The 24,029-nt window shown below is 44.9% G+C and overlaps 1 protein-coding gene across 2 annotated transcripts in view; it reads left to right on the forward strand.

Moving 5' to 3' along the window:
- The window catches only part of SMC1B (structural maintenance of chromosomes 1B), a 94,038-nt gene that overhangs the window by 59,449 nt on the left and 10,560 nt on the right, over positions 1 to 24,029 (forward strand). The window contains exons 16-22 of one of the 2 annotated variants that reach the window (XM_047785995.1): positions 10,105 to 10,246; positions 11,038 to 11,183; positions 13,368 to 13,521; positions 18,217 to 18,315; positions 20,341 to 20,497; positions 21,643 to 21,797; positions 22,932 to 23,083. In XM_047785995.1, the coding sequence (XP_047641951.1) occupies positions 10,105 to 10,246; positions 11,038 to 11,183; positions 13,368 to 13,521; positions 18,217 to 18,315; positions 20,341 to 20,497; positions 21,643 to 21,797; positions 22,932 to 23,083 (1,005 nt within the window). The remainder of the gene's footprint in view (positions 1 to 10,104; positions 10,247 to 11,037; positions 11,184 to 13,367; positions 13,522 to 18,216; positions 18,316 to 20,340; positions 20,498 to 21,642; positions 21,798 to 22,931; positions 23,084 to 24,029) is intronic. The other variant, XM_047785996.1, reaches the window with a different exon arrangement.

Consider the following 24,029-nt stretch of genomic DNA (forward strand, 5'->3'; position numbering starts at 1 on the left):
ATGTGGCTAGATACAAATATTTATATGAAAATTTTTAGTTAAAAATTAATATAGAGAGTTCCAGTTGTGGCGCAGTGGTTAACGAATCCGACTAGGAACCATGAAGTTGGTTCAATCCCTGGCCTCGCTCAGTGGGTTAAGGATCCGGCATTGTCGTGAGCTGTGGTATATTAGGTTCCAGAAGCAGCTCGGATCTGGCATTGCTGTGGCTCTGGCATGGGCTGGTGGCTACAACTCCAATTGGACCCCTAGCCTGGGAACCTCCATATGCTGCAGGTGTGGCCCTAAAAAGACAAAAAATAAATAAATAAATAAAAATTAATACAGAATTAGGAGTTCCCATTGTGACACAGTGGAAATGAAACCATCTAGGAGCCATGGGGTTGTGGGTTTGATCCCTGGCCTCACTCAGTGGGTTAAGGATCCGGTGTTTGCATGAGCTGTGGCATAGGTCAAAGACACAGCTCAGATCTGGTGTTGCTGTGGTTGTGATGTAGGCTGGCAGCTGTAGCTCCAATTGGACTCCTAGCCTGGGAACCTCGTATGTCGCAGGTGCGGCCCTGAAAAGCAAAAAAAAAAAAAAAAAAATTAATACAGAATTAAAATGTATAGCCTTTCTAGAAACACACTACCAGGAGACAATATTAGGTGAAAATATCCCAATTACATTATGAAAAAGGTAAAGTACTTAGTTCTTAGAAATAAACTTACTAGATGTGAAAACAATATGTAAAGAAACTCTTAAACAAGACCAGATATATACAGAAATGTGAAAAAAAGGACTCAGTGTTATAAAATTGTTTTTCCCCAATTTACTCTATAATTTATTTTAAATCTAATGTAAATATCATCTCAGTACAAGTATGAACAAAAAATATATATATATTTTGGTCTCGTTAGGGCCACACCCACAGCACATGGAAGTTCCCAGGCTAGGGATCAAATTGGAGCTGCAGCTGCCAGCCTACATGACAGCCACAGCAATGCCAGATCTGAGCCACATCTGCGACCTACACCACAGCTCTCATGGCAATGCTGCATCCTTAACCCACTGAGCAGGGCCAGGGATCGAACCCATGTTCTCATGGATACTAGTGGGATTCATTACCACTGAGCCATAATGGGCGATTCTAGAGTTCACATTCAGAGGAAAAATTTTGTTTTTTAGGGCTGCACCTGCTGCATAAGGAGTTTCCCAGGCTCGGGGTCTAATCAGAGCTACGGCTGCTGGCCCACGCCACAGCCACAGCAACTTGGGAGCCGAGCTGAGCCTGTGACCTACGCTGTAGCTCATGGCAACGGCGGATCCTTAATGCACTGAGCGAGGTCAGGGATCAAACTCACAACCTCATGGTTCCTAGTCGGATTCGTTTCCGCTGAGCCATTATGGAAACTCCATCAGAAGAAAAATCTTAAAAAGATAATGAAAAAGGACAAGATTTTAAAACATAGTATAAATCTATCTTTTTTTTTTTTTTTTTTTTTTTTTGCTCTTTAGGGCCACGCCTGCTGCACGTGAAGGTTCCCAGGCTAGGGGTTGAATCAGAGCTGTAGCCACTGGCCTACGCTATAGCCACAGTGACTTAGGATCCGAGCTGCGTCTTTGACCTACACCACAGCGCATGGCAACGCCAGATCCTTAACCCACTGAGTGAGGCCAGGGATCGAACCCGCAACCTTGTGGTTCTTAGTCAAACTCGTTTCCACTGAGCCATGACAGGAACTCCAGGATAAACCTATCTTAATGAAATCTTGATAGTCCAGAAATATTCTGAGATCTATAAGGGAAATTTGATTTAATAGGATGCATTTCATATCAGTGGAGAAAAGATAAACTTTTCAATAACTCAGTTGGGATACATGTATTAGCTTCCTAGGGGGAAAAAAATACCCCTACTTAGACCCATACTTGAGTCCTTAGACTCACATTAATTCCACATGCAGAAGTTCCTGGGCTTGGGATCAAACCTGCTCCATGGCAGTGACAGTGCTAGATCCTTAACCCACTGACAAATCTCAGAAGCCTTAAAGATTGATAAAATGCACATGTACAGAAATTTTGTTTTGTTTTTTGTCTTTCCTAGGGCTGCACCTGCAGCATATGGAGGTTCCCAGGCTAGGGGTCTAATCAGAGCTGTAGCCATCGGCCTATATCAGAGCCACAGCAACGCTGGATCCGAGCCACGTCTGCAACCTACACCACAGCTCACGGCAACACCAGATCCTTAACCCACTGAGCAAGGCCAGGGATTGCACCCACAACCTTATGGCTCCTAGTCAGATTCATTAACCACTGAGCCATGACAGAAATTCCCATAAATTTTTTTAAATGTGTGTAGAAAAGAGCATTTTGAGGAAAATGAGAAGACAAATGACAGGAGGAAAATGTGTATACGCAATATGTTTAGATATTGTAAGAGTAGTTTCTTCTGGGTAGGCACAGGGGAGGTGAAAGATATTTTACTTTTTATATATTCTTACACTTTTTGAATTTTGTGATAGGTGCCTCTTGGAGAAAATAGAGAAAACTTTTAAAAATCAATTATTATTCTATTATCCAGAAATAAGAGGAGAAGACTGTCAACATTTTGACCCACTTTATTTCTGTATAATTTTCCTTAGTCCATTCATTTATTCAATATCTGTTTACTATAAGCTTTCCATGAGCCGGTTACTCTTCTAGGCACTGAGGATACAGCAGTGGAAAAGAAAGGTCAAAACCCCTGACTATTCTAGGTCCTTTGCATTTCTGTGTACATTTTAGGATTAGCCTTTCAATTGCTGTATTTTGTATTATTGAAATCCTTTTAAATGGATTGAAGCTTGATCACTGGCATGGCATGTATTCTCTTAATAAATGTTTCACGTGCACTCGAATATGCATTGTGTTGTTGGGTGCAGTGTTTCCTGAGCAGTGCTTCAGTCAAGCTGATTGGTTGCTCAGGTCTTCTGTGTACTTGCTGACTCTCTGTCTAGTTGCTGTAGTGTTCACTAAGAGAGGAGTGTTGAAATTTCCAAGTATAGTTTTGGATCTGTCGTTTTCTTCAGCTCTTTCAGTTTATACTTCATATATTTTAAATCTTGGTGGGAGTTTCCTTGTGGCATAGTGGGTTAAGGATCTGGTGTCACTGCAGCAGCTCAGTTTACTGCTGTGGCACAGGTTCGATCTTTGGTCTAAGAATTTCCACATGCTGCAAGCATGGCCAAAAAAAATCCTTGTGACTAGATTCGTACACATTTGAGATTATTATGTTTTCTTGCTAAATTAATTTTTTTGTCATTTTAAAATGCTCCTCTTTATCCCTGTCGTATTTCTTTTTTTTTTTTTTTTTTTTTTGCTATTTCTTGGGCCACTCCCGCAGCATATGGAGATTCCCAGGCTAGGGGTCTAAGTGGAGCTGTAGCCACCAGCCTACGCCAGAGCCACAGCAACACGGGATCTGAGCCGCGTCTGCGACCTACACCACAGCTCACGGCAACGCCGGATCGTTAACCCACTGAGCAAGGCCAGGGATCGAACCCGCAACCTTATGGTTCCTAGTCGGATTCGTTAACCACTGAGCCACGACGGGAACTCCTCCCTGTCATATTTCTTGTTCTGATGTCTATCTGAACTTTATTATACTTTCTTTCTGAAGAATTCTTCCTATTACTGTTTATTAAGTTTTTATAAAGGTCCCCTTGGAATTCTGATTGAGATTGCATTGGATTTATAGATTTATTTGTGGAGAATATCTTCGAAATATTTATGTCCTTTAATCTGAGACTGGTGTCTCTTCATTTATTCTCATCAGCTATACTTCATTAGACTTTTAATGGTCTTTCCCATATAGGTCTTGTGTTCTTAATTTCTAGATTGTTTCTCTCTTATGACTAGTATCTATTTTATGATATTTTCCTGGTTGCCTTCTACTGGTGTAGAAAAATGATACCGCACTTTAGATTAAGCTAATATCTGATAACTTTGCTAACCCCGTAATTACTTCAAATAGCTTATCTGTTATGTATCATAGGTATTGGTTGAGATGCCTGTGACATCCAATTGGAGGTAGAGTAGACAGTTGAATCCCAAGTTAGGAGTTCATGGGAGAGGGCCAGGCTGGACACACACCTTTAGCAATGGTCAGTACACAGATGGCACTTCAAGTCATGTGACTGGGTAAGCTCCCCGGGAGAATGAATGCAGATAGAGACGGGAGCTCCTAGGCCCTGTGTAGGTAAGTTGAGGACCGGAGAATGAGCAATGAAAGTAGCGGCCAGTTAGGGGGAGGAGAGCCAAGGGAGTGTGGTATTCTGGAGCCCAGCAACGGAAAGAAATGTTCCCTTTGTAATAGCCTGTGTGTCTGCCTCCTCAGCAGACATAAATCCCTGAAGCGTTTGTTCTTAGCCCCTCCTGCATGCAGCACGGTCAGCGGTTGAGGACAGGGAGTCTCTGGCCCTTGCCTGAGCCTGTCATGCCTGAGCCTTCCCTCAAGGGTTGGTAGCCTTGGGCAAGATGCTTGACTCTTGTGTCTTGGTGTCCCCACCTGTTAAATAGGGATAGTAGTGTTACCAACTTCAGAGAGTCCTATAACTTAAGTAAATTTATTCATGTAAAAGCATCTGTAGTGTCTGGCATAGGAGTAACACCTCATTAAATATATTTGTTTTTGTCATTACTGTCGTTGCCTTTGTATTAGTAGTATTTAGCACAGTAATTGACACAATTAGTGGTTTAAAATGTTTCTTTTTTTTTTTTTTTGGTCTTTTTAGGGCCATAGCATATGGAGATTCCCAGGCTAGGGGTCTAATCAGAGCTGTAACTGCCAGCCTTCTCCAGAGCCACAGCAATGCCAGATACGAGCCACATCTGCAACCAACACCACAGCTCAGTGAGCAAGGCCAGGGATGGAACCCGAAATCTCATGGTTCCTAGTCAGATTCGTTAACCGCTGAGCCACAACGGGAACTCCTAAAACGTTTCTGGAATAAAACATTTATTATCAAGGTATGTGAGGGAGAGGAGGGAGAAAGGATGGGACAGTTGCTATTGAAATTGTTTTTTTAAGAGATATGACTTTGGAGTTCCCGTCATGGCTCAGTGGTTAATGAATCCGACTAGGAACCATGAGGTTGCAGGTTCAATCCCTGGCCTCGTTCAGTGGGTTAAGGATCGTGAGCTGTGGTGTAGATCGCAGACTCGGCTCGGATCCAGAGTTGCTGTGGCTCTGGCATAGGCTGATGGCTACAGCTCCGATTCGACCCCTAGCCTGGGAACCTCCATATGCCTCGGGAGTGGCTCAAGAAATGGCAAAAAGACAAAAAGACAAAAAAAAAAAAAAAGCTATGGGTGTACAGCATAGTGATTCACAGTTTTTAAAGGTTATACTCTGTTTATAGTTATTATGAAATATGGGTTGTATTCCCTGTATGTTACAGTATATCTGTGTAGCTTATTTTACACTTAATAGATTTACACCTCAATCCCCTGTGCTCCTGTATTGCCCCTCCCCCACCACTGAAACCACTGGTTTATTCTTAGTCTGCTTCTTTTTTGTTATATTCACTAGTGTGTTGTATTTCTTAGATTCTACATCTAAGTGATATCATACAGTATTTGTCTTTCTCTATCTGACTTACTTTACTGAGCACAATACCACAAGTTCATCCATGCTGTTGCAAATGGCAAAATTGCATTCTTTTTTTGTGGTTTGGTAGCATTGCATTGTGTGTGTGTACATATATACATATGTCTTTATCCATTCGTCTGTTGATGGACACAGGTTGCTTCTATATCTTGGCAGTTTTTTAAATCACGCTGCTATGAACACTGGGGTGCATATATCTTTTCTTTATATTTTTAGGGCTGCACCCGCAGCAATATGGAAGTTCCCGGGCTAGGGGTCCAATCAGAGCTGTAGCTGCCAGCCTACACCACAGCCACAGCAAAGCCAGATCCAGGCTGCATTTTAGAGTTTCACCATAGCTCACGGCAAAGCCAGGGATGGAACCTGCATCTTCATGGATACTAATTGGGTTTTTAACCTACTGAGCCACATTGGGAACTCCTCATATATCTTTTCCAGTTAATGTTTTTTTTTTTTTTCAGATATATACCCAGGAGTGAAATTGCTGAGTTATGTGATAACTCTATTTTTAGTTTTTTGAGACATCTCCATACTGTTTTCGACAGTCGCTGCACAAATTTCTATTCCCACCAGCAGTATATGAGGGTTCCCTTTTCTCCACATTCTCGCCAACATTTTTTTTCTCTCATTTATTTTCTTAAAATTTTTAATGATTTTTATTTTTCCCATTATCGTTTGTTTACAGTGTTGTCAGTTTTCTACTGTACAGCAAAGTGACCCAGTCACACATACATATATATACATACTTTTTCTCATATTATCCTCCATCGTGTTCGACCACAAGTGATAGATATAGTTCCCTGTGCCATACATTGCTTATCTACTCCAAATGCAATAGTTTGCATCTGTTAACCCCAGAATCCCAGTCCATCCCCTTCCCCCTCCCCCTCGGCAACCACAAGTCCATTCTCCATGCCCATGAGTCTCTTTTTCTGTGGAAAGTTTCATTTGTGCCATATATCAGATACCAGATGTAAGTGATATCTCATGGTATTTGTCTTTCTCTTTCTGACTTTCTTCACTCAGTATGAGAGTCTCTAGTTCCATCCATGTTGCTGCAAATGGCATTATTTTGTTATTTTTTATGGCTAAGTAGTATTCCATTTGTGTATATACCACATCTAGTTAATCTATTCATCTGTTAATGGACATTTAGGTTGTTTCCATGTCTTGGCTATTGTAAATAATACTGCAGTGAGCATAGGGGTGCATGTATTTTTTTTTTAAGTAAAAGCTTTGTCCAGATTTATGCCTAAGAGTGGAATTTCTGGATCATATGATAGTTCTGTCTTTTTTTTTTTTTTTTTTTTTGTCTTTTTAGGGCCACACCTGTGGCATACGGAGGTTCCCAGACTAGGGGTCGAATCAGAACTGTAGCTGCCAGCCTACACCACAGCCACAGCAACTTGGGATCCAAGCCGTGTCTGCGACCTACACCATAGCTCATGGCAACACCAGATCCTTAACCCATTGAGCGAGGTCAGGGATTGAACCCACAATCTTTTGGTTACTAGTCAGGTTCGTTAACCACTGAGCCACAATGGGAACTCTCGGTAGTTCTATATTCAGTTTTGTGAGGTACTTCCATACTGGTCGTATCAGTTTATATTCCCACCAACAGTGCCGGAGGGTTCCCTTTTCTCCACACCCTCTCCAGCATTTGTTATTTGTTGGTTTGTTAATGATGACCATTCTGACTGGTGTGAGGTGGTATCTCACAATAGTTTTGCTTTGCATTTCTGTAATAATTAGTGATCTTGAGCATTTTTTCATGTGCTTGTTGGCCATCTGTATAACTTTGGAGAAATGTCTGTTCAGGTCTTTTGCCCATTTTTCAATTGGGTTGTTGATTTTTTTTGCTGTTGGGTTGTTTAAGTTGTTTGTATATTTTAGAGATTAAGCCCTTGTCACATCATTTGAAACTATTTTCTCTCGTTCCGTAGCTTGTCTTTTTGAGTTTTTTTAATGGTTTCTTTTGCTGTGCAAAAGCTTGTCAGTTTGATTAGGTCCCATTGGTTTATTTTTGCTTTTATTTCTGTTGTCTTGGGAGGCCTTGCCGGCATTTGTTGTTTATGTTCTCTTTAATGATAGCCATTCTGACAGGTGTGAGGTGATAGCTCATTGTGGATTCGATTTGTATGTTCCTGTTGATTAGCAGTGTTGAGCACTTTTCCATGTGTCTGTTGGCCGTCTACATTTCCTCTTTAGAAAAATGTACGTTCAGACCTGCCTATTTTTTAATTGATATATTTGTTTGATGTTAAGTTGTATGAGCTATTTGTATATTTTGGATATTAACCCTTTACGGGTCATGTAATTAGCAAATATTTTCTCTTCAGGAAGGTGTCTTTTCCTTTTGTCAGTTGTTTCCTTTACTGGGCAAAAGCTTTTAAGTTTAATTAGTTCCCATTTGTCTATTTTTGCTTTTATTTCCTTTGCTTTAGGAATGGATCCAAAAAAAATACTGCTACAGTTTATGTCAAAGAATGTTCTGTCTGTGTTTTCCTCTAGGAGTTTTGTGGTTTCCGGTCTGACATTTGGGTCTTTAATCTCTTTCAAGCTTATTTTTGAATATGGTGTTAGAGAATGTTCTAAGTTCGCTCTTTTACATGAGCTGTCTAGTTTCCCAGCACTGCTGCTGAAGAGACTTTTTTTTTTTTTTTGGTCTTTTTAGGGCTGCACCCGCAGCATATGGAGGTTCCCAGGCTACGGGTCCAATCAGAGCTATAGCTGCCAGCCTACACCACAGCCACAGCAACGCAGGATCCAAGCCACATCTGCGACCTACACCACAGCTCACGGCAATGCCGGATCCTTAACCCACTGAGCAAGGTCAGGGATCGAACCGGCAACCTCATGCTTCCTAGTCAGGTTCAATAACCGCTGCGCCACAACAGGAACCCCAAGAGTGTCTTTTTGATGCTGGAACTTTTAATGGGGAGCACCTGAAGCTGGCAAAGTGGAAAAGTGCGTCAGGAAGGAGCCAGGTCTTCAATTCCCAAGTTTGGAGTTTGTGAATGAATAGCTATTTGAAAAGACTAATTGGCTAAATAAATAAGAATAGGAATTCCTGTTGTGACACAGCAGAGACAAATCCCACTAGTATCCATGAGGAGGCAGGTTCTATCCCTGGCCCCACTCAGTGGGTTGAGGATCTGGCGTTGCCATGAGCTACAGAGTAGGTCACAGACACGGCTCAGATCCCACGTTTAATTAGGTCCCATTTGTGGCTGTGGTGTAGGCTGGTAGCTACGGCTCCAATTCGACCCCTAGCCTCGGAACTTCCATATGCCACAGGTGTGACCCTAAAAAGCAAAAATAAATAAATGAATAAGAATAAACATGTAAATTGTAACTTAAAGAAAAAGTTAAGGACCCCCCCCCCCAAAAAAAAGAGAGAGAGGGAGTTCCTGTCTTGGCACAGTGGAAACGAATCTGACTAGGAACCATGAGGTTGTGGGTTCGATCCCTGGCCTCACTCAGTAGGTTAAGCATTGCTGTGAGCTGTGGTATAGGTCATAGATGCAGCTCGGATCTGGTGTTGCTGTGGCTCTGGCGTACGCTGGCAGGTGTAGCTCCAATTCAGCCCTTAGCCTGGGAACCGCCATATGCCGTGGGTATGGCCCTAAAAAGACAAAAGACCAAAAAAAAAAAAAGTTAAGGGAATCTATAGATTATAAAAGATTTAAGAAACATATTCATATACACCATATGATCCTGATTCAAACAAACCAGTTTTTTTTTTAATTAATGAGACTTAGGAAACTGGCAAATTTTATATTAGAGAATTATTAAAATTTCTTTTTATAAAAGTTTATGGTTATATATTAAAGTCACTTTGCTTTTGGAGTTCCCATTGTGGCTCAGTGGAAACGAATCTGACTAGCATCCATGAAGACACAGGTTTGATCCTTGGCCTCACTCAGTGGGTTAAGGATCCAGCGTTGCCACGAGCTGTGGTGTAGGTTGCAGATGTGGCTCAGATCTGGCGATGCTGTGGCTGCGGTTGTAGGTGGCGGATACAGCTCTGATTCAACCCCTAGCCTGGGAACCTCTATATGACATGGGTGCAGTCCTAAGAAGACAAGAAGAAAAAAAAAGCCACTTTTATTAAAATAGTTACAGGTTAAGGTCTGATATCACTGCTGTGGCTCAGGATGCACAGGTTTGAGCTCTAGCCCAGGAGCTTCCATGTGCCGTGGGTGTGGCCAAAAAGAAAAAAATTACAGACGGATGTCTGAATTTGCTTCAGATAATCCAGCAGTGGGAAGGAGTGATGAGCAGGATTATAGATGAAACGAGATTGACCATGAATTGGTAGCTATTCGAGGTGGGTAATGGCTCTATGGGGATTCATTATAGTGTGTCTTCCACTTTTATATTTGTATTGACTTTCCATAATAAAAGGAAAAAAGAGTTTAAAAAAGAATTGAAGAACTCTATTTACCAATTGTAATGCTTGACTTTGTTATATTAGATTAGAATTTGAGAAACAAAAAACTCGGCTAAATATTCAACTTGAATATAGTCGCAATCAGCTGAAGAAGAAACTGAATAGGATTAACACATTAAGAGAAACTGTCCAGAAAGGTAGAGAAGACATTGATAACCTAAAGAAGGTAATTATTGATGGGCGACTGGAGTCTCATTGAAATGATGGCCTCCAGCGAATAACCGCTTGTTCTGATGATGTTCTAACAGCGATATGAAGGGGCATGGGGTGCAGACTTGAGAAATGCTTGTAATAAAATCCACACAGTTTCAGGAGTTATTAGATATTGAAAGGGCTGTGCCCTGGAGGCATCCTGAACTCTCACTTGGGCGAGTGGTAGAGATTAAGGAGAGAAAATTCTGGGCCTGGATGTGTGACATCCAGACAGCCATGTCTAGCAGGTGGGTAGAGCGTACTTAGACAGCAGGAGAAGTCTGGGGTGGTTTCTGGGAATACTCTGAATCCGGACGTGCCCAGGCGAGACGCAGGCAGAGAGGTGGGCAGTGAAGAACAGCGGAACAGGATGAAATTCTGGAAGGTTACGTAGGTTATGGACAGAGTCGGGGGTGTGTGTCGTCCAGAAGCCCCAGAGTGCGAGGAAGGAGGCAGACAGGGAGGTTGTCAGGTGGTTTGGGAAATGTCTGTAATTGCCAATCACGAGGTCATGGCAGCACAAGTGTTGTCACTGGACAGTGGGCACGGAAGCCAGATGGTAGCAAGCTCAGAAAGAGAAAGGGAGGTCGTGATTACCCGAAAGTATAAACAAGAGCGGGCCCCCTTTTACGACAGGTTCAGCCAGCTCACAGGATAGAAGTGGAGCTCAGAATGACTGGTTTGGCTCTATTAATACTAAGAGGATCTACTGACCTTATTATTGTAAAAGACGGTAAATTCACAGTATAAATCATCTCCATTCAGACAGAAGAAAATTGTCTGAAAATTGTGGATGAACTCATGGAGAAACGGCAGCGACTTAAGGACGTATTTGTCACTCAGAATTCCAACATTGAGAAAGTCCAAGCTCAAACTGAAGAGGAACGGAAGAAGTTTTTGGCTGTTGATAGGTAATTAAGAAGCTTATCAGTTTGCAAGACCATAACCAGTTTTCAAGATGTTTGCCATCAATTTGAAATTTATTACAGGAAGTTTGTTTGAGTATGTCCCCGTTGTTGCTTTTGGTCCCACATCACACCTATCAAGCATTCTCATCTGGGGGGAAACCGAGAGAAGTAGTTAGTTTAGAGTGAATAGTTCTCTTCGGTAGGTGAGAACACGGACCTGGGTAAAGAGTTCCTTCCCCTAAATCCCCCCTGACACCACCAGTACCTTCCTGTTGAGGTGTCTCGGTCCGCTAGTCTGTTCATGTGACAAACCACAGCGAGGGAGCCATGCAGCGTGGCTCCGTGTCCCGGCCCTGCTCTGCTTGTACACCGTGCCTTCCTTGCCTTACCAGGAAAATGGGCACAATCATAGTGCCGACCTCATGGGGTAAGGATTAGATGAGTGGCCGTATGGCACTTGGAACCGCATCTGGCCCGTGATCACCGTGCAGTGATGACGAGTCAGCTGGCTTTTTGCACCACAGTGACATCTACTTCCCTGTGTGGCTGACGCAACCATAAGTAATCAGATGACACGAGCTCTGCTTTTGCTCAGCCTCTGGGCATATCACAATTTTCCTCACTGTTGAGAGATCCCAGTGTTTCATGATACTGCCAGAAAATTCTTCGTCTACAATTTTTAAGTGGAAATAAGTTTTACTCTTTTTTCTTGTTTTTTGTTTTGTTTTGTTTTTTTGTTTTTTGTTTTTTGCTTTTTAGGGCCAAACCCAAGGCATATGGAGGTTCCCAGGCTAGGGGTCAAATCAGAGCTACAACCGATGGCCTACGCCACAGCCACAGCAACACCGGATCCTTAACCCACTGAGCAAGGCCAGGAATTGAATCCACAACCTCATGCTTCCTAGTCAGATTTGTTTTTGCTGCGCCACGACGGGAACTCCACGTTTGTTTACTCTTGATGTCTTTTTTACTCTTATGTGCTTTAAACAGAACCACATCTCCTGTTTGTCATCATATTCTTTAAAACTGTTTAATTCTTAATTTGTTTTATTTTTAGTTCTGCTTCTCACTTTGTTTCTACTGGTAAAACATCCAAGCCCTCATTAAGAAGGGATTAGAAGGCATTTAGAGTTCTGGTTGTCACTCAGCAGTAATGAACCCAGCTACTATCCATGAGGACAAGGGTTCAATCCTGGCCTTGCTCAGTGGGTTAAGGATCAGGCGTTGCCATGAACTGTGGTGTAGGTCACAGATGTGGCTCAAATCTGGTGTGGCTGTGGCTGTGGTGTAGACCAGCAGCTGTAGCTTCTATTCAACCCCTAGCCAGGGAACTTCTGTGTGCTGCACATGTGGCCCTAAAAAGCAAAAAAAAAAAAAGTTAACTGGGAAAGCACTGTATTATTGCTAATGTAATTAAAGTAATGATGTTTATTATTAAAAATGCTCCCTTGGATTAAATAATTATATTCATGGCCTTTGTCTGAAGTGTTAAGGTTTAAATTACAAGCATCCATGAGGTAACTCTGGAATTTATGGCACTCATAGGAAAAAAAATTTTTCTTTTCTTTTTTTTTGTCTTTTGTTGTTGTTGTTGCTATTTCTTGGGCCGCTCCCACGGCATATGGAGGTTCCCAGGCTAGGGTTGAATCGGAGCTGTAGCCACCGGCCTACGCCAGAGCCACAGCAACTCGGGATCCGAGCCTATCTGCAACCTGCACCACAGCTCACGGCAACGCCAGATCATTAACCCACTGAGCAAGGGCAGGGACCGAACCCGCAACCTCATGGTTCCTAGTCGGATTCGTTAACCACTGCGCCACGACGGGAACTCCTCTTTTCTTTTCTTTTCTTTTTTTTTTTTTTTTTCTTTTCAGGGCCACACCTGTGGCATATGGAAGTTCCTGGGCTAGGGGTCAAATTAGAGTTGCAGCTGCAGGCCTACGCCACAGCCACAGTAATGCCAGATCTGAGCTGTATCTGTGACCTATGCTGCAGCTTATGGCAACACCAGATCCCTAACCCACTGAGTGAGGCCAGGGATCAAACCCTCATCCTCACAGACACTATATTGGAAATGGAAACTCCTAAAATAATCTTTTTAAATGTAAGCTTATAACATGTTTTTCTTCCTTTGTTCATCTTTATATAATTAGTAAAATATAATCACCTTTTTATATCTATTTATAGGGAAGTGGGAAAACTGCAAAAAGAAGCTCTAGCCATTCAGACTTCTCTCGAACAGAAACGGTTAGAGAGACATAACATGTTGCTGGATTGCAAAGTTCAAGACATTGAAATAATTCTTTTGTCGGGGTCATTGGAAGACATCATTGAAGTGGAGGTATGCTAGCAAATGATTTTAAAATACATGCAGTTGTGTGGAACCTACCGTAATACCTCCGGCTGCTTAGTGGAATCCCAGCTGTACAGATTCCTCCTCTTGTTCTAAAGCCTCTTTAGGGGCAGGAAAGACATCTCGTGGAGGAAGCCGAGTAAAACAATCCTCCTTTCAGAGGACTGGGCGTTTTGTGCATTTCTCTTATTTCTCGTGCTCATCCATGTGCTTTAGCTCCACAGCAGGGACCAGAGAGTTTGTCACTTGTATGTAGATACCCAAGAGGGATCAGAGAATCAAGGCTCTTGGAGTTGGGGCATTCTGGGAGGCGGTGTTGGCCACAGTGACCCTCAGGCCATGTGCAAGTGGCCTGCTGCCGGGAGCAGTTCTCTGTACTCCTGTAACAGTGTCCATGGTACACGGAGGGGTCTTTCTGCACCTTCCCCCACAACTTGAGGTGGTTCTCAGCAGCACCGTGCCTCACGGAGTCTGTCCAGGTGGTGAGTATGTTGGGGAGGCAAGAATGGACAACCAGGGAACTAGAAGGTGAAACCAGAGTCTGCTAACGGTGGGCATTTCTCTGTTTGCCTTCTTTTTCTTCCTTTCTCATCCCATTCGCATTACACAGTACTCTTGAGGGTGGCTGGAAGGGTGTACACCCTTAGTGCTGTCACTCGTGTCAGGACAGACGCCACTGTACGGTTCAGGAAGAATACATCACTGTTAGCGAATCCAGAGGCTGGTGAAAATCGCTGTTTTGCCTCCCGCGTCATCGCTGAGCTCTTTGGTGACTCTCTTCTTGGGGTCTCCCTTCCACATCCCGCCTCCCTTTCCCATACTCAGCAAGCCATGTAGTTCCAGCAGTTTCCTCTCCAGAAGAGGCCCTCCGACCTGTGGGTTCTTTGGTATTTAGTAACTGTAAAGTAATTTTTCTCTTGCTAATATTGACCACTTCTCATAGCATGACTGATATGCTATGATATTAGGATATGATATTATACTCAAAAAAACCTTCTTCCTCTGTTTTAGCATGATCACGTTCCAGATAGAAGGTAAGGAAAGGAAAGGACCCTTTCTGGGCCACAAGTGTCATCAGCTCCTCCCTTAGATGGCTTTAAAGGTGGAAAAGGGAGGCAGAGGGATAGGGCCAGAAGGAAGGCATCTCACACACGAGTCAGTCCAGGACTTTGAACATTGTCAAGAACTCTCTCTGGCTCGATGAGCTTTCCTCACGGGGCTGCAGCTGTAACCATTGGCTTTGACCAGAAGGAAAAGACACCTCTCCCCTGCCCGCTGTCAGAAAAGTCCTGGGGAAGAACCCTGATTGGCTTAGCTGGGCCCTATGTCCACTCTTAAGGGTGCAGAGCGAGGGAAGGGAGGGCTCTGTAACAGCAGCCAAGTGGAGTAGAAAACCAGTACTCCCGCTGTTAGAAAGGATATGGAAAGTCTATTTGTTTGGTTTTGTTTTGTCTTTTGTCTTTTCAGGGCCGCACCTGAGGCATATGGAGCTTCCCAGGGTAGGGATCCAATCGGAGCTACAGCTGCCGGCCTACACCAGAGCCACAGCAACGCCAGATCTGAGCCGCGTCTGAGACCTACACCACAGCCCACGGCAACGCCGGAATCTTAACCGAGCGAGGCCGGGGATCGAACCCGCAACCTCATGGTTCCTAGTCGGATTCATTTCTGCTGCGCCATGACGGAAACTCCTGGAAAGTCTGTTTAAAAGGCAACGGGCAGTCCCGGGCACTTACATATAGGGCAGGTGTGGCCCTCCCAAGGAGGGGCGGGGTGGTTTAGAAGAGGTCGATAGAATAGTGCAGAGGAGAAAGCAATTTTAATGCCTATCTTCCAAGTAAACACTGTTGGTCAGAATTCATGCTGCTGCTTTGGTCCTGTTGATCTGTCAGTTACGTGAACTTTCAGAATTATTCTCCAACATGCCCACTGTGAGTATGAACTTACTTAACTTCTTTATTAGCATGGATGGCTTTCACATTTACGGTGGCCTATTTCAAAGCAGGTATTAAGACCTTAGGCTGGGTTAATACTGCATCATTATCTTTTTTTTTTTTTTTTTTTGGTCTTTTTCTAGGGCTGCACCCACAGCACATGGAGGTTCCCAGGCTGGGGGTCTAATCAGAGCTGTAGCCGCAGGCCTACGCCACAGCCACAGCAACGCCGGATCCGAGCTGCGTCTGCAACCTACACCACAGCTCACAGCAACGCCGGATCCTTAACCCACCGAGTGAGGCCAGGGATCGAACCCACAAGCTCATGGTTCCTAGTTGGATTCATTAACCACTGAGCCACAACAGGAACTCTAATACTGCATCATTATCTTAAAAGACAAAGTGGTGGTTCCACTCCGCTTGTGCTGTTCAAGCCACAATGGGGTGTTACACTCACTTTCTAAAGCATGATGCTTTTTGAGTCAAGTGTCCAGGCGAGTGAAAAGGCCCAGATCATGTCATGCTAGCGAGAGAAGGCTTGGGGGATATGGTTGTTTCCCTCCAGTAGAAGAAGGTCTGTCGTAGAAGAAGTTCTGTCATAGAAGAAGACACACTTGTTCATTCTGGCCCCAAGGGGGTTCCTGCGGTTGGAGGAAGAAGGGCGAAGAGTCAGTTGTCTCCTGCCAGGGAACACTTCCTACTGCGCAGAGGGAGGGCCTTGCGTGGCGAGTCCTCTGGTTGGGATTCTGTAAGCACATCTAGCAGTAGCCACGCAATGGGGCTGCCGTACGAGTTGGTCTGTAAGGCCCAAAACAGAGAAGGCGTTGGGTATAAATTGTCTCTCTCCGGAGGGCCGGACAAGGACCACTGGATAGAACTGTCTTACAACAGTTGCTCTAGGAGTAATTGTCTTAGAGCCATCGTTAAGGTAGAGCCTGAGATTTCCCTTCCATTGGAGGTGTTCAGACAGGGTCAGTTGCCTACCTCTGCCGTGGTTCTCACGGAAGAAGCTCATGCTGTGGAGAAGCCTATGCCAGATTACTGGTTCCCAGACCATGCTATACACATGAAGCGTCTGGGGATCTTGTTTCCTAAGAGATGGCATTTCTGATGGCTCCCAGGTAAGGCCCCAACCACACTTAAATAGCAAGGCATCAGATAACTCATATAGAAGCATAATGCAGGAGTTCCCATCGTGGCGCAGCGGAAACGAATCCGACTGGGAACTGAGAGGTTGCGGGTTTGATCCCTGACCTCGCTCAGTGGGTTAAGGATTCGGCGTTGCTGTGAGCTGTGGTGTAGGTCGCAGACGTGGCTCGTGTCTGGCATTGCCGTGGCTGTGGTGCAGGCCGTCAGCAACAGTTCCAATTAGACCCCTAGCCTGGGAACCTCCATATGCCACGGGTGCAGCCCTAAAAAAAAAGACAAAAAAGGAAAAGAAAGAAGCCGCTTAATGCAAGATACGATGTAGAACCACATCAGTGGGAACCATGAGGTCAGGGATTCCGTATCACATTCTGTATTCAGTTTCCTTTTCTCTGTGAGCAGCTTCAGTGTAAATGTGTTACATAAAATGTGGACTTTTTCCAAAAGTAGTCTCATTGGGTTTGCCTCAGCTGAGAACATCTGGAAAGGCAGGAGTGACAAAGGAGCTTTCTCTCTCTTAATTTCTAAGTCTCAGGTTTTGTTGTTTGGGCGGGGGGACGGTTTGTTTGGTTTTGGGGTTTCTTGGCCACGCCTGCAGCATGTGGCAGTTCCTAGTCCAAAGATAGGACCTGAGCCACAGCAGCAGCCAGAGCCATGCCGTGACAACAGTGGATCCCTAAGCTGCTCTCCACAAGGGAACTCCAAGTCTCAGTTCTTTTTTTTTAAGTCTCAGTTCTTGATATCAGCACTACACCGAAGGCCAGCCTGTAGCTGAATAAGTCCTCGTGTGTGTGTTCCTCCTTTCCTAGTTTCTTCACTCAGAGAATGATATATACTGAAACTGCGAGGAGTGCTGCCCGAGGCGCTGAGAATACAGCAGTGGATACAACTGCCAAAAATCCCTTCCTTGACATCTGGGGGGAGGAGAGAGAGGCACAGAAACAAAGTGGGGAACAGAGTCTGAGTTTGGTGGAAACATAGGCTAAAGAAAACTTCATGCAGGAACAGGAATAAAGAGTAATGGTGGGGAGTTCCCACCGTGCACGGCGGGGTCGGCCCCGTCTCCGGAGCGCTAGGACACAGGTTTGGTTCCCAGCCCTGCGCAGTGGGTTACGTAGCCAGCGTTGCCACAGCTGCGGCTCAGGTGACGTCAGCTCCGATCTGACCCCGGCCCAGGAACTCCCTGTGCCGCGGGGTGGCCCAAAAGGGTCATGGTGGAGGAATTTGCAGCATTAGAGGCAGAGGCCATTGGTGTCCCGAGAGAAGGCAGCCGACGAGTAGAGGAGGTAAAGGATGATGAGATACAGACATCTCGGGGGAGGTTGTCCAGGCAGGGGGCAGTGTGCCAGCCCTTCGGTGGACATGCGCCCGGTCTGATCAGGGAGACCCGTGTGGCTGGAGCAGAGTGGTTACTGGGGAGCGTTCACAAAATGAAGTTAGAGGGACGTACAGGCCCGATTATCATGGCCTCACAAGCCAGCATGAGGGTTGTCACTGTCAGTCTGAGCGCAGTGGCAGTCAGCTGTCGGCTGGAGGGCGGGACGGATGGTGACGGGCGACCACCACTGCAGAGAAAAAGGAGAGGGCGCCGTCTGTTTTCCAGTTGGGAGCTGAAGCAGAAAGTACCCAGGCAACCACTGACATGTATGAAAAGGAAGAAGCCATTGAGGTGGACTACAGCCTGCTGCGAGAGGATTTCAAGGTAACCGAAGCTTTCTCTTGTTTATGACGAACTCGTGGAAATAGTGAATATTCAGAGATACAGACTAATTTTTAGATGATAAAGCATAAGTTTAGGGAGAAAAGTAGAATTCCTCATTTTTTTAAAAGACATGTTATATATATAGGTTTATATCAGCATTTCTCACCATGTGTTTTATAGAACACCAATAGCATGAAATGTCCTGCCAAAACGAAACGTTTCTCCCAGTTTTTGGAAAGGCTGTTCCCTTCTTAGAGATTTACAATGAATAATAAAGTCTTTGAGACGTCCTGAAACAGACAGAAGTAGAGCCAGCATACTCCAGCATCCCAAATTGCCCTGTCCGTGTCCCAGCGTGGCGGCCGCGGTAGGGGACACATCCTCCACAGCCGCAGAGCTCAGAGCCAGCATCCAGTTCCATGGTCTCTGATTTAGCAGCTGCGTGTCTCAGTTGCCCTGTAGCCCAGGGCAGCTTTCTGTTTTAACTTCCTTCTGAGGCTGCTTCTCTCAGGAGGCAAAACGACCCTAGTCCCTTCACACCCTCAGCCCTCAGAGAAGAGGGGGACTGCCTTCGGGACCGGTGCTGTTCTACAGACTGCAGAAAGGTCTTCCCACAGAACTCCGGCAGCTGTCCCCTCATCACCGCGGCCTGAACTGGGTCACATGTTCACTCGAAACCGATCACTCTTGGGGGTGGGGTGGACTTAGCTTTATACCCACCAGGGTTCCTGCGACCCATGAGGGAGAAGTGGTCACACACGGGCTCCGTTAGAAAGAAGAGGCGGAGAATGGATGCCAAGGGGCAGTGTCCACCACGTCTTTTCATTTCATGTGCTTTTAATATATTTTGTTAGGTTCATTGGGTTCTTTGTATGTGTGGTACTTTGGGCAATCAGAAAAAAGCTCATTTTTTATTTTATAGTCTACTCAGTGCTTTGGTATTTAAAAAGTCCTTCCCCACATTACTGAGTAAATACTTATACTTTCTTCTTATTAATGAATTTCTTTTGTTTTCACTTGCCTATTCGTCTGGAATTTATTTTTGTATGTGGTATGAGGTAAGAATCTGTTTTTTGAAAGTATTTTAAAAGTTATCTGTGTTTTAAAAGTTAACCAGTTTACTCAACATTTTACAAGTAATTCTTTTCCCAGTGAATTAAAATGTCACCTTTATCAGATACTAACTTCCTCTAGGAGGTTAAGAAAGTTTTCCTGGAAGGTGATACCTGTGTTACTTTTCCCCTCTCTCCTCATTCAAGTTGGGTTCATTGTCTAGGTTTCAGTGTAAGTGTTACCCTCCAGAAGGGCCAAGTCCCTGTCGTACCAGTGCCTGCCTGGTGGAGGGTTTCACACTGTGGTAAACGACTCCCTGTGAGCTCTGGAAGGGCAGAGAAAGAGCTGTTTTCATCACTGAATCCTGTCTAATACATAGCAGATGATCAGTATATTATAATGAACAAATAAATGGAGAGAGAGATATATATATGTACGAATTATTACTTTTTTTTTTGTCCTTTTTGGGCCACACCTGTGGCATGGAGATTCCCAGGCTAGGGGTCAAATCAGAGCTGTAGGCACTGGCCTACGCCACAGCCATCACCACAGCAACACCAGATCCGTGCCGCGTCTGTGACCTACACCCCAGCTCACGGCAACACCGGATCCTTAACCCACTGAGCAAGGCCAGGGATCAAACCGGCGTCCTCATGGATGCTAGTCAGATTTCATTTGCACTGAGTCACAACAGGAACTCCAAATCGTTGCTTTAGCCAGATAAATATGAAGGTGAAGCGTGTTCCGAGAGAGGGGCATCTATGACACCAGAGCTGTGATAGAGCACAGCCAACTCAGGAAGCTGCAAATAGTGTGACGTGACAGCGTTTCCGACTCAGAGGGCTGCAGGCGAGGGCAGGAGTGGACGTGGGGGGAGTGAGACGGGCCGGACCCTGAAGGGCCTTGCGCCTCGTCACCGCAGCAGTTCGCATCTAAAGGGCATTGATCACCACACTTCTCTGCCAATAACAGGCTCTACAAACTGATAAGGAAGTTGAGGCCCACCTTAAACTCCTGCTGCAACAAGTAGCATCCCAAGAGGACATCCTGCTGAGGACGGCGGCCCCAAACCTGCGCGCCCTGGAGAACCTGAAGGCTGTGCGAGACAAGCTTCAGGAGTCCACAGACGGTGACGCTGGGCTGTAGTTGTTCACAGGGTCACACTCGTGACTGTCATGGCTTTTGATTTCTAACACCCATGACCCTCCCTGGCATTGCTCTTTGTTTTTATTACATATTCCTCCTGTCGTCTTGTAAGAGCATACTTTTAAGGGTGAATCACTCATTCCTCCCTTGTTGAAAAGCATTGTGCTTTAATTTATGTATTTATTTAGGTTGTTTTGTTTTGTTTTAAGAACAACACCTCTTGCACATGGAAGTTCCTGGGCTAGGGGTGCAATTGGAGCTGCTTTCCTACGCCAGAGCCATAGCAACGCCAGATCCAAGCTGCATCTGTGACCTACACCGCAGCTCACAGCAACGCTAGATCCTTAACCCACTGAGCAAAGCCAGGGACTGAACCTCACAGATACTAGGTGGGTTCATTACTGCTGAGCCACAACGGGAACTCTCCCCTGCTTCAACTTAAAAATGAGTGTATTGGTTATTTTCATACTAGCATATGAGGCATAAATATAGATGCTCTGTTGGAATTTGTTATTATTTAAAAATCAGCCCTCTGATTTGACCCCTAGCCTGGGAACTTCCAAATGCCTTGGGTACAGCCCTAAAAAAATAATGATAAATAAAAATCAGACCTACTAGAAAAAGGGCTCATCAATTTTAAGAATCATTTTCTTGAGATTAATAACAGTTAAGGTATTCTGAAGGTAGATTTTACTCAAGACAGCTAAACCCAAAATCCAATTTAAGAGTTTCCAAAGTGGGTTAAGAATCCAACTGCAGTGACTCACAGCTGTGGCTTAGATTCAGCCCCTGGCCTAGAAACTTCCATGTACCGTGGGTACAACCATAAAATTTTAAAAACAAGTTCCCTGACTAGTATCCATGAGGTTGTAGGTTCAATCCTTGGCGTTGCTCAGTGGGTTAAGGATCTGGCTTTGCCATGAGCTGTGGTGTAGGTCACAGATGGGGCTTGGATTTGGCTTTGCGGTGGCTGTGGTGTAGGCCTGCCTGGGAACCTCCATGTGCCACAGGTATAGCCCTAAAAAGCCAAAAAAAAAAAAAATTTTTTTTAATATTTTATGCTTTAAAGTTAAAATAAGAGAAGACCTTTAGTGGTCTCCAAAATAAAGAACATTGATTCTCTCTTAGCTTTTGAGGCCAGCAGAAAGGAAGCCAGAATGTGTAGGCAAGAGTTTGAACAGGTGAAAAAAAGGAGATATGATCTTTTCAGCCAGTGTTTTGAGCACGTCTCAGTCTCAATTGATCAAATCTACAAGAAGCTCTGCAGAAACAACAGTGCCCAAGTACGTACTTTTTACCCCAAATATGAGTGGGAACTTTGTGTTGTTAGGGGTGTTTTGTTTTGTTTGTTCTGGCGGGAAATCACCACCACTATTTGAACAACCCACTCACAGGGCAACGTCAGCTTATGACTGTTGGTTGCCACCATGGCCTGTGTTCTAGATCCTCCTCACCCCACCACTGGCCAGCCTGGACAAGCCAGAACCCCGCTGGTCCTGCTGCTTCTCTGCACCAGGAGGGGGTCAGATCCTCCGGTTTCCAAGTTCTCTTCAGTTGTGGAAATCTCTCATCTATACTCACGTGCTCTTAGCGAGCTGACACTGGCCTCTGTAGTAGTTGGGGTAAGGTGGAGGAACTTGGGGGAATAGGGACCAGGGCTGTGGACCTGCCCACAGTGACAGAGGAGGGGAGAGGACTAAAGGCAGGTTCCGGATCTGGACACGCCCTTGGAGTGACAGGCTCCCTGCTCCGTGGTCCACACCCACAGCACACATTTGGTGGGACTAAGATGCGGATTGAATCTTCGGTATCTGCTTCCCCTTTTCACGGTGCTCGTTCATGACTGAGGTACTCTTGAACTAGATATTTAGAATTTCAACCTAAAGTAGTTTTCAATAAAGTAAGAGTAAAAAAAAATCCCATTAACTCCTTGAGGGCAGGGTTCATCTCTGTATCTATAGAACCTAGCCTATAATAGGTATTTAGCAAAGGTTTGATGAAAGGCGTCAGCTCTCCCCGACCGTCGGAAGGTTATCCTGCTGTGCTGGCAGCATCTCTTATCTCAATAAACTCTTCTTTCTTTAAAAAAAAAAAAACAAAAATTTTTGACAAAAGGACCAGTGAATGAATTGAGTGAAGGCTGTGATAAGACAAGCGTGAGCTGCTAAAGTTGAGGGCTAGTCTGGCGGGAAGGCCTCGTCCTTCCTGTCTGTTAGATGTTTCCCTCTGCGCCCCAGCCAGGCAGCCTTGCTGTGATTACAGGTAGCGCTAAATACTTATTTTTCAGGCATTGGTATTTTTCCATCAGAATGGAGGGAAATCTCACCAACAGCATTTTGCAGTTAAACTCTTACAGTCCTAGTTGAAATTTATGAATAGCTTTTCTGATATTGCTAAATAAATAATGTATGTTTCAGGCATTTCTTAGCCCGGAGAACCCAGAAGAGCCGTACTTGGAGGGCATCAGCTACAACTGCGTGGCCCCAGGCAAACGGTTCATGCCCATGGATAATCTGTCCGGGGGAGAGAAGTGCGTGGCAGCGCTGGCCCTCCTGTTCGCTGTGCACAGGTGAGGCCCCAGAGGTCAGAGCAGAGGCCGGTGGACCTTCCTGCAGGAGACGTCAACCACCTGTCTTTGCTCACCTTTAGCCTGTGTGACACAAAACCGACTTCGCAGCCAGACCATTCAGGTTATGTTTTAGGCCTAGAACAATTTAGGCAGCAAATCTAGTTAAGTCTTTGACAGATTTTTATCCAATTTGTTACTATCAGCAGCTACTAATACTCCAGCTTTATAGAAAAGAAAAAGAAGTATCGGTGGCCAAAAATGAAATCAGGATTGCCAAAAAACCCCAGAACAGTAGCAGCAAACCCAAACGAAATAAAAACACCTAACTCGTATATTATCTTTCTAGCCCATATCCAGCGACCTGCTATTGAGTAAGGAGTGAAAAAGATGTTGACCCTCATTTCCACTGACGATGATGGCACTGTATACCTGACCATGACCGGGTGCCACCCCATCCTCCTGTTCAGCAGATACTAAATATTTCCTGTGTCAAGTGGTGGTGCAGGCGTTAGAGAGACAAATACCCTGCCTCAACCATAGTTCATTTCAGTTGGGGGAGGAGAGATGATGAATGAGGCATGTTCGTAAAGTCCTTCTCTAACAGAGAGACTGTGAGAAAATGGAGAAAGTTAAAGATGGGAATGGCAACAGTAACAGGGCAGGGTTTGCAATATTTGAAGTCTTCTGGGGAGGCCTGTTTGAAAAGGTAACAGTTGAGCGAAGAATTGAAGAAATGAAGGGAGCATGTAACGAGGATAGACATTCTTGGACAGGTTTCTAAGGGAAGAATGTTCTAGACACAAGGAACAAGTGCAGAGGCGCTGAGGCCGGAGTGGGCCTGGCACCTGTGGCGTTCGGGCTGTATACAGCAGTGGCAGGCACAGGTTGGGACTCCGTCCCAGCAGTCAAGGTGGAAGATGGTGCCCGGTAGGACCAGGGAGCAGGA

This window comes from Phacochoerus africanus, chromosome 7 (genome assembly GCF_016906955.1).
Source record: "Phacochoerus africanus isolate WHEZ1 chromosome 7, ROS_Pafr_v1, whole genome shotgun sequence".
Taxonomy (NCBI): Eukaryota; Metazoa; Chordata; class Mammalia; order Artiodactyla; family Suidae; genus Phacochoerus; species Phacochoerus africanus.